The sequence below is a fragment of the Tilletiopsis washingtonensis genome (genome assembly GCF_003144115.1).
Source record: "Tilletiopsis washingtonensis strain MCA 4186 unplaced genomic scaffold FA09scaffold_19, whole genome shotgun sequence".
NCBI classification, from domain to species: Eukaryota; Fungi; Basidiomycota; class Exobasidiomycetes; order Entylomatales; genus Tilletiopsis; species Tilletiopsis washingtonensis.
The window spans coordinates 294,103-307,806 of NW_020312016.1; the positions used below are offsets into that span (position 1 = coordinate 294,103).

The window sequence follows — 13,704 nt, forward strand, 5'->3', positions numbered from 1 at the left end:
CCGCGCGTCTCGCGTCTGTCTGCAAGAGCACCACGACCCTGGTCGAGTGGCTTCGCGTGAGTGCATGCTCGCCCCGCGAGTCACTCTGATCATAATTGCATTGCGGCTCGCTGCGCCAGAAGGGCCGAGTCTGCGCGTGAAAGGCACGCGTTTGGAGGTATCAAAGAAAGAGGGACAGAGGAGAGCTTAGATGTACAGGTCTAGCTGCAGGAGGGCGGTCAGTCTGGGCGCAGAGAGGGCCAGCGCGGCCAAAAGGGCTCACCAGCTGCTTGCTCGTGCTCAGGTCGGTCTGCGGACCGGGAAGCGAATGGTCAGCTACCACGCAAAAGCATCTCGCTTCATCCCGCAACTCACGCGCTCAAAGTCCTTCGCCTGGTCCATGAACAGCAGCGGCATCTCAATCTGTGCCAACGTCGCCGTCTGTCAGCACGCCGCACCGGCAACACACGCCCCACGTGCAGACTGACCAGGTGTCCGCGCACCTCCGACAGGCGGTGCTTGATCTCGTCGATTGACTTGTCCGCCTGGTGCGCAATGTGGCCCGTGTCGGGGCCGCGGCAGACGAAGAAGTCGTCGTACTGCGGCCAGTCGCGCACCTGCGCAGCGGCGGCGTCAGCGGCCGAGCTCGCGCAGCTGCAAAGAAGCTACGCACCCTGTCGCTCGGCACCACCTGGAACAGGTCGTCGGCGACCGCCGTGTTGGTGCGCGCCTGGCCCTTCCACATCTGCTCCAGCTCCTCCGAGAGCGGGTCCGCGACGAGCGCCTCCCACTCTTCCTCCTGCGCCATCGCCTCGGGATCGGGGTTGGGGTGCGGCGCAGGGCGCATTGCGTCCGTGGGCTCGCCACTCTCAGGCGTGCACTCCTGCGGCGACACGAGGCCCAGGTGCTGTCGGAAGAGGTGGCGGCGGAATGAGGCGACGAAGCGCCCGGCCATGTACTGCGGCGCGGTCAGCCAGGGAGCCACACACTGAACGGCAGCATGGGCGCACCTTTTCGCCGTTCATGGTCGACTCAAAGAGGTCGCGGTCCTCGAGCACGCACGCGATCTCCGAGTCGCGGTTGCCCATCTGGCTGCGGTCGTTGATGTTGGCCGAGCCGATGAGCACCTTGCGGTCTGCAGCAGAAGGTCAGTGCATGGTCCGCAGTCACGCCGCCGACGCTTCTCACCGTCGATGATCATGCACTTGCTGTGCACGTAGCATCTGTGTCGCAGCGTCAGCAGCAGTCAGACCGCGCTTCCGCAGCGTACTTACTCCTCCGTGACAAAGGCGCGCTTCTCTTCCTCCTCCGTGCCGTTCCACGGCTCTTCGCGGAGATCCGGCTGGCCGTGCAGGAAGCACGACGCGACCGAGTCGCGCACGTCCAGGCTCTCCTCGGGCACGCCCTCGCCGTACCTGCGGATAATGTCCTCTGCCTCCTCGATGCTGGCAGGCATGTCGACCTCCTCGACGGCGACCGTCTTCGTCTTGCCGTCCTTGTCCAGCATCGACTCGGGCGTCGCAGGCACCTTGATGGCAATGCGCTGCTTCGCCGCGCCCTCTTCGCCGAGGTACACGCGCGCAGCGGCGACCTGTGCCGCGTGGTACGAGATGCCGCTGTTCTCCTCGGCCTGCCGAGCCGAGGCGAGAGGAAGTCGGTCGAACGAGCGCAGATTGTAGAAGCTGGGCTCGCTGGAGTCAGCAAAGGCTACGCGAGAACGGACCGCAAGCGGGCGCACCTGATGTACTCTGCCGGATCGTAACCCGCCGCCCTGACGACCTCCATGATCGAGTGTGGCCCTCTCGAGATGGACTTGTACTGGAAGTTCATGATCGTGCGGATGCCCGCTGCAGCGTCGAGCGTGCCGGCGAAGCAGGGAATCGTTGGGATGACGATGACGACCTTGAAGCGCTTTCCAGCACGCGCGGCCATGATGATGCGTGCCGCAATGCTGGCGCCGATCGTGTTGCTCACGCGTGCGTCCGCCTCGGTTGTGGTGATAAAGAACTGCGAGCGAGCGGCGTGAGTTTGTGCTGCAGCAGCAGGTCCCAGCGCGCAGAGGCTCACCTGGTTCTCAATATAGATGCAGTGCACTGCCTCGGTGATGAGCTGCTGGTACGCGTTGAGGATGCTGTGCTCCGTCAGAATGCCCGTGCTCCAGTCGGCACTGGAGCGCAGCACCTGGATGTCCACCGTGCCGCCGCCCTCCTCGCCCTCGGGCCCCTGCAGCGCGCGGCGCTCGCGGTGCCACGGGTGCTTGAAGTGCTCGCCGATGGAGTGGAAGCGCGTCGTGAAGGGGTGGCGCGCCACGGCGTCGTCGTCCTCGTCGACGTCGTCGAGGTTCTCAGCTCCGTTGGGAAAGCTGATGAGCGAATACGTCTTGTCGCGCTTGTACTTCAGCTCCTTGAGGAAGCACCACCGCTCAATGAAGTGCTGCGCCACGTCGAGCGCCGCCACGCCGTGCAGCATGACGTGCACGTCCTGCCACGGCATGCGGCCCATGACCAGTGACGAGTGCTTGTTGGCCGCCCAGTTGTCGACCTGCTGGAAGTCCTCCACTCGCGCATTGTTGTAGTCCTGTCCCACGAAGAGCGTGCGTCCGAGAATGTCCGAAGGGTGGCAGTCGGACAGCGGGTGCAGCTGCGTGTCCCACCGGCCGAAACAGACTGCGCTCGGGCTCGGGCGTCAGTGCGGTGCGCCGGAGCGTTGCACAAGGTACACTTACTGTCGAGACCGCCGATGCAGGCCTTGGCGTTGTCCACACACACCAGCTTCTCGTGATGGCTGTAGAAGAGCGTGATCTCGCCGCCGAGGTGATCGGGAGAGCGGAAGACTTGGATGTTCGGGTGCAGGTCCTCGAGATAATGCTTGGTGTGCGCACTGGACATCGTCATCGTCTCTGTGACCTAGTGAGCACGACAAACGTGAGCGTCGTGGCGACGCGCTAGCGCTCCGCTGCTGAGCCCATTCGAGTCTGCCGGCGCGCTCTCCGTGGTGCCCACGAGCGCACACTCACCTCCTTGTACACGACGATGCGGATGGCGACGCCCTGCTCAGCCTTGCGCTTCAGGATGCGGTCCAGACGGAAGTCCTCATGCAGATGCGACGGACGGCGCAGGTACAGTTCCGGCGTGAGCCACCTTGCCGCGGTGCCCCGCCCACCAGGTCAGCGAGGGAGCATGCATTCCGCCCGCGCGCGCGCAATGACGCACCAGTCGAGGATGAAGATCGTCTCTTCGGCCGACTCGAGCAGCTCGCTGAGCGCCCAGAAGTAGTCGTGGCCGCTCGAGTACCACTTTGCCGCATTGTTCTGGCGCACGCGCGCAAAGCTCTGGAAGCGGTGCGACTGGCGGGGCGTGCGGCCGGTGTGTCAGCTGCGAGGGAGAGGGCAGAGAGCGCGCAGGCGGCGAGACGCGCGCAACGCACGTCGCAGATGGCCTGCCGCTGAGCGTCGGCGGCCTTCTCGTGCTCTTCGTCGTGCCGGTGGTTCGGGTTGACAGTGTTGGAGACGCTGACGGCCAGACGCTCCATGCTCTGCCCGATCTTGGACGCTGCAGAGGTGCCAGGTGCAAGATCAGCGCGTGCACTCGTGCGCCACGTCTGCGGCGCCCCACGCACGGTCCTTGAGATGCTTGAGGATGGTGTCGCCGACTCCCATGCTGGGCGAGTAGGCTGGTGGGGGTTAGGGCGATGTGGAGAGGGAGGAGGGTGCAAGAGAGAGAGCAAGCTGCGGTCAGAGCATCGGCTGCACGGACGCTTGCTCCACTCCGAGCGCGGCTGTGCTCTCTGCGAGAGCGTCTCTTGATCAACGCACACTGGCCGCCTGCCCGACGGGTCGCTTGTCGGGCACAGCCGCAGCAGCCGGCGGTCCGGCGCCGGCCAAGGCGCATCAACGCACGGGAGCAGCCGCATGAGGGCAGCAGGCGTGATTAGAGCGTGGGAACGAGCTGCTCCTTCGGAGCCGCCGCGCGCGGCTGCGCGGCGCGCTCGGCACTCGGGAGTGGCCGCCGCCCCAAAATCTCCACCGCCTCGCTTGGCGCTCCTCTCCTCCTCTCTGCACCACCATCATCCCTTCGCCATGGCTCGCACAGGCATTCCCGGCCGCGCCGCGCCGCGCCGCAAGCACGAGCGTGCGCCCAGCGGCAGCGCCCCCGCGCGCGGCCCGCAGGCCAAGAGCAAGTCGCGTCTCAGCAGCTCGTCGGCAGCCGCAGGCAGCAGCAGCAGCGCAACGCCCGCGGCCGGCAGTGCCGAGGCGGCCGTCAGCAAGGCGGCCAAGCGCGCCGTGATGCGGCAGGCGCTGCTCGCTGCGCCCACTGTGGCAGCCGCGGATGTGGCGCCGGGCAAGGGAGACACCGTGTCGCGCTCGGCACTGCGGCGACGCAAGCGTCAGGCGCGCGATGCGATTGGCCAGGACGCGGCGGCGGGGCGAGAGGGCGGCGTCAAGGACGTGGCGGAGGCACTGCTGCATGTCGAGGAGGAGATGGAGGAGGAGGAAGACGCGCGACAGGAGGAGCCGCTCGGCGTGGGAGCGAAGAGCGCGGCGACCATCAGCACCAACATGCGCAAGGCCACTCTGTGAGTTGTTGCGTGGCCATGCGATCGACTGGGTGGCGTTGCAGCCTGAAGCGTCGAGACTTGGCACGATGCAGTGCTGGCGAGACGTCACTGCAGAGCGCGGTGTATGCGTCGTCTGGGCCTCGATGTCCCAGCTCGACGCTGGCGCATCCTCTGCGCTGCAACTCTGACCCCTGCCCCTCTCCCCCACAGCGCCCAAGAGCAAAAGCGCCAAGCCGCCATCGTGTCCGACGCCTCGTTCCGCGCCAACCCCTTTGCCGCACTGCGTGTCCACGCGCGCCAGAGCCTCGCTTTCGACGCTGGCAAGGCGGCGCGGTGAAGGTGTGTCCTGGCGTTTGCCGGGCTGCTGGCCTCGCTGCGAATGGGGCCCTCTTCGCCTCCTGGTGCGGACGTCGACCCGCGCTGCCACGATACTTACCGAGCGCAGTCCTCTGCACACAGCATCAAACGACCCAATGTGCAGTCAGCGAGTGAGGCGAGGCAATGTATTTCTAGTGCAAGAGATCGAGATCGAGAGAAGAGGCGTTTCGAGTGACGTGCATGTGCCCTGGCAAGGAAGTGCAAGCGAGAAGGAGCGAATGGTCGCGGCGAGAGAGGTCATCGTGGGTGTAGACAGCAGTGAAGGAGGTGAGATCAAGGTGGGGTAGAGGGGAAGGCAGTGCAGACTGGACGTCAGGGCATGCCCCGAACAGCTTGGCGGAGCCGATGCGGAGGTTCTGGCGCTGTGTAGTATCAACGTGCAGGGGCCGGCGGGTGCAGTGAGGATTGAGGCGAGAAAAGACTAGGAGCGCTTCTCGGTGTCGGCCACGTCGGCGACGGGATGTGGGTTGCGCGCCGAGGGCAGGCCCTGCTTCTCGCGCGCCACGTCGATGAGCAGACGCAGCTTCTCGAGCGTGATGAAGATGAGGATGGTCTGGTGTGTCGCGCAGGGTCAGCTTGCGCCCAGAGAACACGACGCGCTCGTCCCGTCATGGAGACGAGAGAGAGAGAGGCACACAACTCACATTCGGCGAGAGGCGCACCCATGCCGGCGTCCAGCCGCGGAAGAGGAAGCCGATGCCTTCTGTGCGCACCGCCTTTTGCAGCTTGGCAATCGTGCCGCCGCTCGCGCCGTTGCCCGACATGACGCGTGCCTTGATGACGCTGCGAAGCATGTCAGCGCGGCCAACAAGGTGCGATTCACCACGGCGAGCACTCACTCGGCAGGACTGCACACCGTCGTGGCAACCGTGCCAGCGAGGAAGCTGGCGCTAAAGTGCAGCCAGGTGCCCTCCTCGTAGAAGCCCGTGTGCAGCAGCGAGTGCTTGAAGAAGTCGTACGTCGCCAGCTGGCTGGCATTCATGAGCACGGCGCGCGCCACGTTGGGCGTGATGCCGCGGAAGAGCGCCGAGAAGCCCTCGTCGGAAACCATGCGGTACACGCCGTGCAGCGCATGCCGGTAGTTGAAGCGCTGTTGGGGGAGCGTGAGCAGCTGCAGAGCGCAGGCAGAAGACAAAAGGACGCACCTTCTCTGGTGCACGGTTCATATCCGAGGTCATGCGCACGAGGATGATGTCTGGCGGGCGCGCAGTGTGAGGCCTGCTTCTGCGCCAGGGCCATCCCCCAATGCCAGCTCCACTCTAGCATGACTCACCGGCAGGGTTGCCCGCGATGCCGCCCGCCGCGCCCGCGACGGAGGCGCACGCAGCCAGCTTCCACGCCGGCAGTGGCTTGGAGGGCGGGCCGTCGTCTTCTGTCCGGATCTGCGCCTTGAGCGAGTCGTACGCGCCGAACCTACGTATCAGTGGTCAGCCTCGAAGCACACGGCGCCGGCATGTGCACTATTCCTGCGGCCGCTCGCTGCACGCCACGCACCTGACCACGCTGTACGTCATCTGTCGCAGCAGACTTGCCGTCAGGCCCGCATAGAGGCCGCCCATGCCCTCGTTGCGCGCCGTGTCGGTGAGGGCGCCCCACATGCCCTGCTTCGTGCGGCTCGTCTGCATGCGGTTCTTGATGCAGTCGAGCGGGTGCGTCGCAAACGAGGCAAAGCAGGCGGCCACGCCGCCGAGGTAGAAGGGGTACTTGGGCGGCTTGGGCTTGCTTGCCGAGCCCGAGCGCGGCCGCGAGGAGCTGGCCGAGGGAGCGGCCGACATGGGCGGCGCGGTGTGGAGGGGGGGAAAAGAGAGAGGCCTTGCTTGGGCGCCAGTCTGAGCGCGCAACTGGGGGTGCGGAGAGAGGATCGGGCAGCCTGCAGACGTGCTTTCCTTTTGACTGGCGTGCCAAGCAAGGGTGGTGGATGGAGCGATGTGGGGTAGGCGGAGCGAGTCGGACGAGGAGAAGGAGGCCGATTGCCAATCGGCCGAAGCAGGGTGCCTGGCGCTGGTGCGGGCGCGGGACCCGCAACAGCCGCGGCGCGCCTGCCGCACGAGAGCTGGACCCAGCCTTTTCTTCCTCGGCCGGCGGGGCCGACGCCGCGCCGCGCGCTCAGGCACAGAGAGGCGCGCCTGCGTCATGGGGCATGCGCCGCGTCCAGCGCGAGCCGCTCCCTGCGCGCGCGGCCAAGAGCCGCTCGAGCGAGCAACTTTGAGCTGCAGCGGCGGCAGCGGGTGTAGCAACGGCAGCGCCCCCTGCTGCCAAGCTGTTGCAGGAGGATGCTCCAGAATACGGGGCAGCGGCGCCGACAAGGGCCGGCAGAGCCGCGCGACGGCGGCTGCGATGGCGGCAGCGTGCGGCGGCGCCCAACGAGCTCGCCATGCACGCCCGATGATGCGCTCATGGCGCCGCGCGTGTGCCGGCGTGCCGGCCGCCATGCAGCACAGCAGCCCGTGCCATGCGCTCCGCCGTCGCGGCAGCATCTGCACGCGTGAGGGAGGCTCAGCATGCAGAAGTGAATCGGGCTGGGTCTGGGTGCTGGGTGATGGCCTCGAAGGCGCGAGTCTAGTTGGAGACTCGTCTGGGATGGATGCGGGCGTAGGGCACGGCGCCGCGCGCGAGGGGCGGCGCCGCCGTCCCTTCTCCACAAGCGGCGCGGCGCGTGCGGCGCGGCGCCTTGGAGGCCCGCTGCCTTGGTGCAACGCGCGACAGGCCGCCGACTTGCAGCGCTCCTCCGCACCACCACTCCCTGCTCCCTCTTCCCCGTCTCACTGCCAGTGCACCCGCTGTCCGCTCCGTCCTCCCATTACCGGAGTAGCAGCAGCCGCACAGCCGAGGCGCCGCCTCGCGCCCGCCCGCCATGACCTCGTCCGGCACGTCGGCCGTCGACGCACTGCACCAGGCGTACGACCAGACTGCCTACTACCTCGGCCTCGGCGGCGCAGACCCCAACCAGCCCGCCGGCAGCGACGAGGGCCACGCAGCTCACCGCGACGGCGACTCCAAGCGGCCGTCGCACGAGAGCGAGCGCCCGCCGCAGGGGCCCGGCAACCACCCTAACGACAGCAGCCACCCGGCGTACGGCGAGGGTCAGCAGCAGGACAGCTCGGGCGCGCCCGACGAAGAGCCGCAGCAGAACCCGGACAAGCAGGACGAGGAGCAGGGCGAGTACACGCAGCAGGCCGCCGAGTCGTCGGCGCGCTACAGCGTCGACGCGTCGGGCGGCGGCAAAGGCAAGAAGGAGGAGAAGGCGCAGCAGTCGGAAGAGCAGGAGGAGCAGAAGCAGGCCAAGCCCGAAGACGTGCGCGATGCCATTGAGCGTGCGCTCGGCCCTACTGGGCCCGTGGCGTCGCGCAATGCGCAGGGCGCCGCGGCGGGCGATGCCTCGCCGCGCTACACGCGCCAGGAGGCGCACGAGGAGCACCCCGAACAGAGCAAGAAGCTCGAGGAGCACGTCGACCGCGGGCCCGTCTGGGCCAGTCGGCCCGACGACGAGCAGCGCGAGAAGATCCGCCGGATGAAGGAGGAGCGCGCTGAGCGCGCAAAGCACCACCACCTCTCCTTCCTCGGGCGCCACAAGGAGGAGCGCGAGGAGAAGCACGAGGAGAAGGAGAAGGCAAAGGGCGACAAGGAGGAGGAGGGCGGCGCCCCGTCGCAGCAGAAGAAGCCGCTGAGCGCCCTGCTGCCCATCCGCCGTCGCTTCAGCGGCAGCCAACCGTCGACGCCGGCGCCTGCCGGGCCCTCGTCGCAGCCGCAGACGCCGACGTCGGCCGGCGGCGCCAAGGCAGCCAGCCGCCCGGCGCTCAAATCGCCGAGCTCGCAGTGGAGCACCAATGACCGCGCCATGCGCGGTGCCTGGGGCGGCAACCAGCAGCCGATGACCGCAGAGCCTGAAGAGGACGAAGAGGCGGCCTCGCCGCGCGGCCGCAAGTCGGGCGCCTCGCAGGACACGCCGGAGCGGCCGCGCAGCACGAGCAAGAAGCACAGCGACTCGCCAGTGGCGTCGCCGCGCCTCGGCAGCAGCAGCCGCCAGAACACGGGCGGCTCGGCAGCCGCGCGGCGCTCCGGCTCGGGCGAGGCGAGCGACGGCGTTAACTCCAAGATGACGCGCATCAGCAAGCTCATGCTGGGCAAGACGGACGACGTGGGCGATGCGTCGACGGGCGAGGCAGCTGGGCAGGCTGCCGGCGGCGGCGACGAGGAGAAGACGCCGTCAAGCCCGCCCGTCGGCGTCGCAAAGTGGGGCGTGCTGAAGCAGAAGATCAACAAGGGCGAGCTGACGCGCGGCAAGAACCTGCGCAGCGGCGCGACGGACAAGCAGCGCGCCGCTGGGCCGATGAGCGTCGTGACAGAGCTGCAGAGCGGGTGAGTAGCAGCGTGAGGTGCGCATGCGCGTCGGTCTGCTGACACGCCTCGCAGCATTCTGCCCGTCTTCATGCTGAAGATGTCGATTGAGCGCGACGAGCAGAAGCACCGGCGTATCCCGGTGCTGCTGAACCATCTCAAGCTGCGCATCACCGACAGCGTCAACCCGCTCAACAACACGCACGCCGTGTTCCGCATCGAGCTCGAGTACGGCGACGGCCTGGTGCGCTGGGTGTGCTACCGCGAGCTGCGCGACTTTATCAACCTGCACGCGCACTACCGCGCCGCCGCGCTGCGTGGCTACCTCGGACGCCCCGTGGGCCAGGCCGAGGGCGACGTCGGCCTGCCGAGCTTCCCCAAGACCAGTCTGCCGTACCTCAACCAGCTGCAGCGCCAGGGCCGCGGCAAGGACGGCGGCGATGCGCGCGCCAGCTTTGCAAAGGCGCAGCGCGACGCGCTCGAGGACTACGTCATTGAGCTCATCCGCCGCACAATGTTCCGCCCCGAGGCGAACCGCATCTGTAAGGTGCGTCTCTGGAGCGCCTGTCGCGTGCGTCCATGCTAACACTCTCGGCTCCAGTTCTTTGAGCTCAGTGCCCTGTCCATCTCGCTGGCGAGCCGCGGCGGCTACCAGGGCAAGCAGGGCTACCTGCGCATCATGTCCAAGTCGTCGCGCAAGGACAACCAGAAGGGCATCCTCACGCCCGTCTCGTGGGCCAAGTCGCACGAGCCCAAGTGGTTCATCGTGCGCGAGTCGTACATCGTCGTCGTCGACGAGCCGGACGAGCTGCAGGTGTACGACGTGTTCCTCATCGACGGCGACTTTGCCATTGAGCGACCCAAGCGCTTCTACAAGCAGACGATTCACCTTGCTTCGGAGCTCGCCAGCGACGACAAGGACAAGGACAAGAACGGCGAGAAGAAGGACAGCGGCACGAACCCGGAGCACGCCGCTCTGCTCACCGACGGCCAGTACGGCGGCGAGACGGGCGCCGACGACGACTCGCCCGGCTCGAAGAGCGTCAGCAGCCACACGTTCTACATTCGCAACGCGCAGCAGCGCCTGCGCCTCGTGGCCAAGACGGAGCGCCTGATGCGCCAATTCATCGGCAGCCTCGAGCGCGTGGCGGCGCGCAACATCTTCGTGAGTAGCCTGTGCGGCGCGGCGTTGGCCTCCGCTGATGACACGTCGCTACAGTCCGGCTCGAACCGCTTCGGCAGCTTCGCGCCGATCCGTCTCAACTGCAGCGCGCAGTGGCTCATCGACGGCCGCGACTACTTCTGGAACCTGTCCAAGGCGCTGCTCATGGCCAAGGACCGCATCTTCATCCACGACTGGTGCGTCATGTGCCGCTTCTGCCCAGGCTGACTGAGCATGACTAACTTGTGCGTACAGGTGGCTCTCGCCCGAGGTGTACCTGCGCCGCCCCGGCACGCCCAAGTACCGCCTCGACAACATCCTGAAGAAGAAGGCCAGCGAGGGCGTCAAGATCTTCGTCATCGTGCGTAGCCCTGCCGCGTCCTGCCGCCTCGCAAGCTCACGTCTTCTGTCCCTCAGGTGTACAACGAAGTGTCGAACAACTTCACGCCCACCGACTCGAACTACACGAAGCAGCGCCTCATCGGCCTGCACCCCAACATCTTCGTGCAGCGCTCGCCGAGCCACTTCCAGACGGGCACGTTCTACTGGGCGCACCACGAGAAGCTCTGCGTGATCGAGTGCGTGCTGGAGCGCGCGTGTAAAAGCTCGTCCACTGACGTGCGCCTGACCACAGCGAGACCATCGCCTTTATGGGCGGCCTCGACCTCTGCTTCGGCCGGTGCGTCGCACGGTTCTCTCCAAGCGACCTTCTGCTGACCCGCGCTGTGCAGATGGGACACGCCGGCGCACGTGCTCACGGACGACTCGCAGTACGACCCCGTCGAAGGCAACCTGTCGAGCGCGAACCTCAAGGACGACCCCGCGCTCCTGGGCCCCGGACGCGACGGCTCCGAGGCGCACATCTGGCCGGGCCAGGACTATGCCAACGAGCGTGTCATGGAGTGGCACGACCTGACGAAGCCGGCCAACGACCTCATCGACCGGCAGCACCACCCGCGCATGCCGTGGCACGATGTCGGCGTGCAGCTCGTCGGCCAGCCGGCGCGCGACCTGTGCCGGCACTTCATCCAGCGCTGGAACTACCTGCTGCGCATCAAGAACCACAAGCGCCTCATGCCGTTCCTCATCCCGCCGCCGGACTTCCAGCCGTCGGACCTGACCAAGTACCAGCTGACGGGCACGTGCGAGGCGCAGATCTGCCGCTCAGCCGGGCCGTGGAGCATGGGCACGGCGACGACCGTCGAGCACTCGATCCAGAATGCGTACCTCAAGGCGATCCAGATGAGCGAGCACTTCGTCTACATCGAGAACCAGTTCTTCGTCACCTCGACGGTCGTGCGCGGCACAGAGATCACGAACCAGATCGGCGAGGCGCTCGTCTCGCGCATCATCCGCGCGCACCGCGAGGGGACCAAGTGGCGCGCCGTCATCATTATCCCGCTCATCCCCGGCTTTCCGATGCCGATCGACCACCCCGACGCCGGCTCGGTGCGCCTCATCGTCGAGTGCCAGAACCGCAGCATCTGCCGCGGCGAGCACAGCATCTTTGGCAAGCTCAAGCGCCAGGGCATCAACCCCGACGACTACATCAGCTTCTTCTCGCTGCGTCAGTGGGGCAAGCTGCGTGGCGGCAAGCTCTCGACGGAGATTGGCTACATCCACGCCAAGTGGTGAGTGGCGCATTGAGATCTGCTGAACGCCGTGCGTGGCTGACTGACTTCTTTGCAGCATGGTCGTCGACGACCGCCTCGCGATCATCGGCTCGGCCAACATCAACGAGCGCTCGCAGCGCGGCGACCGCGACTCGGAGCTCGCCGTCGTCATCCGCGACACGGACATGATCGACAGCACGATGGCGGGCAAGCCATTCAAGGTCGGCCGCTTCGCGCACACGATGCGCGTGCGCCTCATGCGCGAGCATCTCGGCGTGGACGTCGATGACATCGAGGCACAGGAGGCCGCAAACGTCAACCGCCCGCCGGCCTCGCGCGACGGCTCGCAGGACGAAGAGGACGACCAGTGGGACCCGGACCACGAGCAGCGCCGCGACGGCGACCCGGACGCTGGGCAGACCCGCGTTCAGGCGCGCACAACCGCCGCGACGCAGTTTGGCCGCACTGTTGGACAGGCCGTCTCGGGCATGGCCAACAACCTCAGCAATGAGATCCGCAACGAGGCGTCGGAGAACAACCCCCTCGCCCGCGGCGCTGCCAAGGCGCTCGACAGCGACGACCAGCCAAAGGGCGGCGACGAGGAGGGCGCGACCGGCTCGACGCAGGACTACGTGCAGGACGGCGACGAGCGCGCAAAGCGCATCGCCGAGAACCCGGAGAATCCGGGCTCGGCGTCGAACCGCCCCGTCGTGCCGACGCTCGAGGAGCGCTTCGTGGCCGAGCAGCGCCAGAACGGCGGCTCGAGCACGCCGCGCAACAACAACCGCAGCCGCGGCGGCTCGGTGTCCGAGACGGCGGCGCAGCGCCGCGCCGCCAACGGCAGCTCGCACGACCTGAAGCACAAGCAGTCGCGCGGCGGCGCCGGCGGCAACCCCTGGGCGCTTCCAGCCGAAACGCCGGAGGTCGACAAGGACAACTTCACCGACCCCGTCTGCGACGAGTTCTTCCGCGACGTCTGGCTCGCCTCGGCCGTGCACAACACAGACATCTTCCGCCGCGTCTTCAAGGCGACGCCCGACGACAACGTGCTCACGTGGTCGGAGTTTAAGGCCTGGACGGCGTGGTACGACCGTCTGCAGCGCTCCTTCCGCTCCGAAACGACGAAGCCGCCGCCGGAGCAGCAGGGTCCGCCGCCGGGCGAGGACGGCGCGTCGCTGTCGACGTCGCAGAGCCGCGCCGCCGACGAGAAGGGCACCGGCAAGTCGAGCAGCGCCAAGGTGCAGGAGGCGCCCTCGACGCTGCCGCGCGCGACGCCCAAGATGCCCAACGAGGGCTTCTCGCCGCAGGAGCTCGACCAGATGGAGGCGCTGCTCGGCGAGCTGCAGGGCACGCTCGTCATGCACTCGACGCGCTTCCTCGAGGCCGAGGGTGAGTGCCGCTGTGCTGCAGATTTGCGCAGCCAGTCGCTGACCTCTTCTCAGATCTCTCGGACAACATGCTCTTCTCGCTCGACCGCGTCGGCCCGCTGCAGGTGTACAACTGAGCGCGACGTCACGACGACGCGCGCCTCTCCGTACCCTGCCTCCTCACCTCGGACACATCTGCGATACCTCCACGCTCCTTCCACACACACACCCTAGACTACACAGAGTCATGCCTCACATCATCGCCTCCTTTCTCGCCCCAATGCATCCTTCACAGCGTCGCATCCACACG

The 13,704-nt window shown here is 67.1% G+C and overlaps 4 protein-coding genes across 4 annotated transcripts; 2 read left to right on the top strand and 2 right to left on the bottom strand.

The window, feature by feature from the left end:
* Positions 1 to 33: 33 nt before the first annotated feature.
* Positions 34 to 3,667, bottom strand: FA09DRAFT_331635 (phospholipase D/nuclease). The gene is made up of 15 exons (XM_025743109.1): positions 3,598 to 3,667; positions 3,406 to 3,530; positions 3,192 to 3,325; positions 2,996 to 3,119; positions 2,705 to 2,885; positions 2,047 to 2,645; positions 1,718 to 1,986; positions 1,254 to 1,661; positions 1,168 to 1,202; positions 990 to 1,114; positions 653 to 937; positions 468 to 596; positions 355 to 402; positions 263 to 289; positions 34 to 204 (listed from the first exon to the last, which is right to left on the bottom strand). Exons 1-15 carry the CDS (start codon positions 3,635 to 3,637, stop codon positions 187 to 189), a joined length of 2,547 nt encoding a protein of 848 aa, XP_025596324.1. The 5' UTR covers positions 3,638 to 3,667; the 3' UTR covers positions 34 to 186.
* Positions 3,668 to 4,045: 378 nt separating this feature from the next.
* Positions 4,046 to 5,067, top strand: FA09DRAFT_331637 (hypothetical protein). The gene is made up of 2 exons (XM_025743110.1): positions 4,046 to 4,554; positions 4,747 to 5,067. Exons 1-2 carry the CDS (start codon positions 4,058 to 4,060, stop codon positions 4,871 to 4,873), a joined length of 624 nt encoding a protein of 207 aa, XP_025596325.1. The 5' UTR covers positions 4,046 to 4,057; the 3' UTR covers positions 4,874 to 5,067.
* Positions 5,028 to 6,883, bottom strand: FA09DRAFT_321687 (putative DIC1-mitochondrial dicarboxylate carrier protein). The gene is made up of 6 exons (XM_025741029.1): positions 6,409 to 6,883; positions 6,188 to 6,327; positions 6,060 to 6,109; positions 5,754 to 6,004; positions 5,559 to 5,697; positions 5,028 to 5,467 (listed from the first exon to the last, which is right to left on the bottom strand). The coding sequence occupies exons 1-6, from the start codon at positions 6,687 to 6,689 to the stop codon at positions 5,336 to 5,338; spliced, it is 993 nt and encodes a 330-aa protein (XP_025596326.1). The 5' UTR covers positions 6,690 to 6,883; the 3' UTR covers positions 5,028 to 5,335.
* A 754-nt stretch (positions 6,884 to 7,637) lies between these two features.
* Positions 7,638 to 13,699, top strand: FA09DRAFT_331638 (phospholipase D). The gene is made up of 10 exons (XM_025743111.1): positions 7,638 to 9,273; positions 9,328 to 9,799; positions 9,854 to 10,417; positions 10,472 to 10,611; positions 10,670 to 10,775; positions 10,832 to 10,992; positions 11,049 to 11,093; positions 11,146 to 12,045; positions 12,104 to 13,416; positions 13,470 to 13,699. Exons 1-10 carry the CDS (start codon positions 7,769 to 7,771, stop codon positions 13,529 to 13,531), a joined length of 5,268 nt encoding a protein of 1,755 aa, XP_025596327.1. The 5' UTR covers positions 7,638 to 7,768; the 3' UTR covers positions 13,532 to 13,699.
* The last annotated feature ends 5 nt before the right edge of the window (positions 13,700 to 13,704 follow it).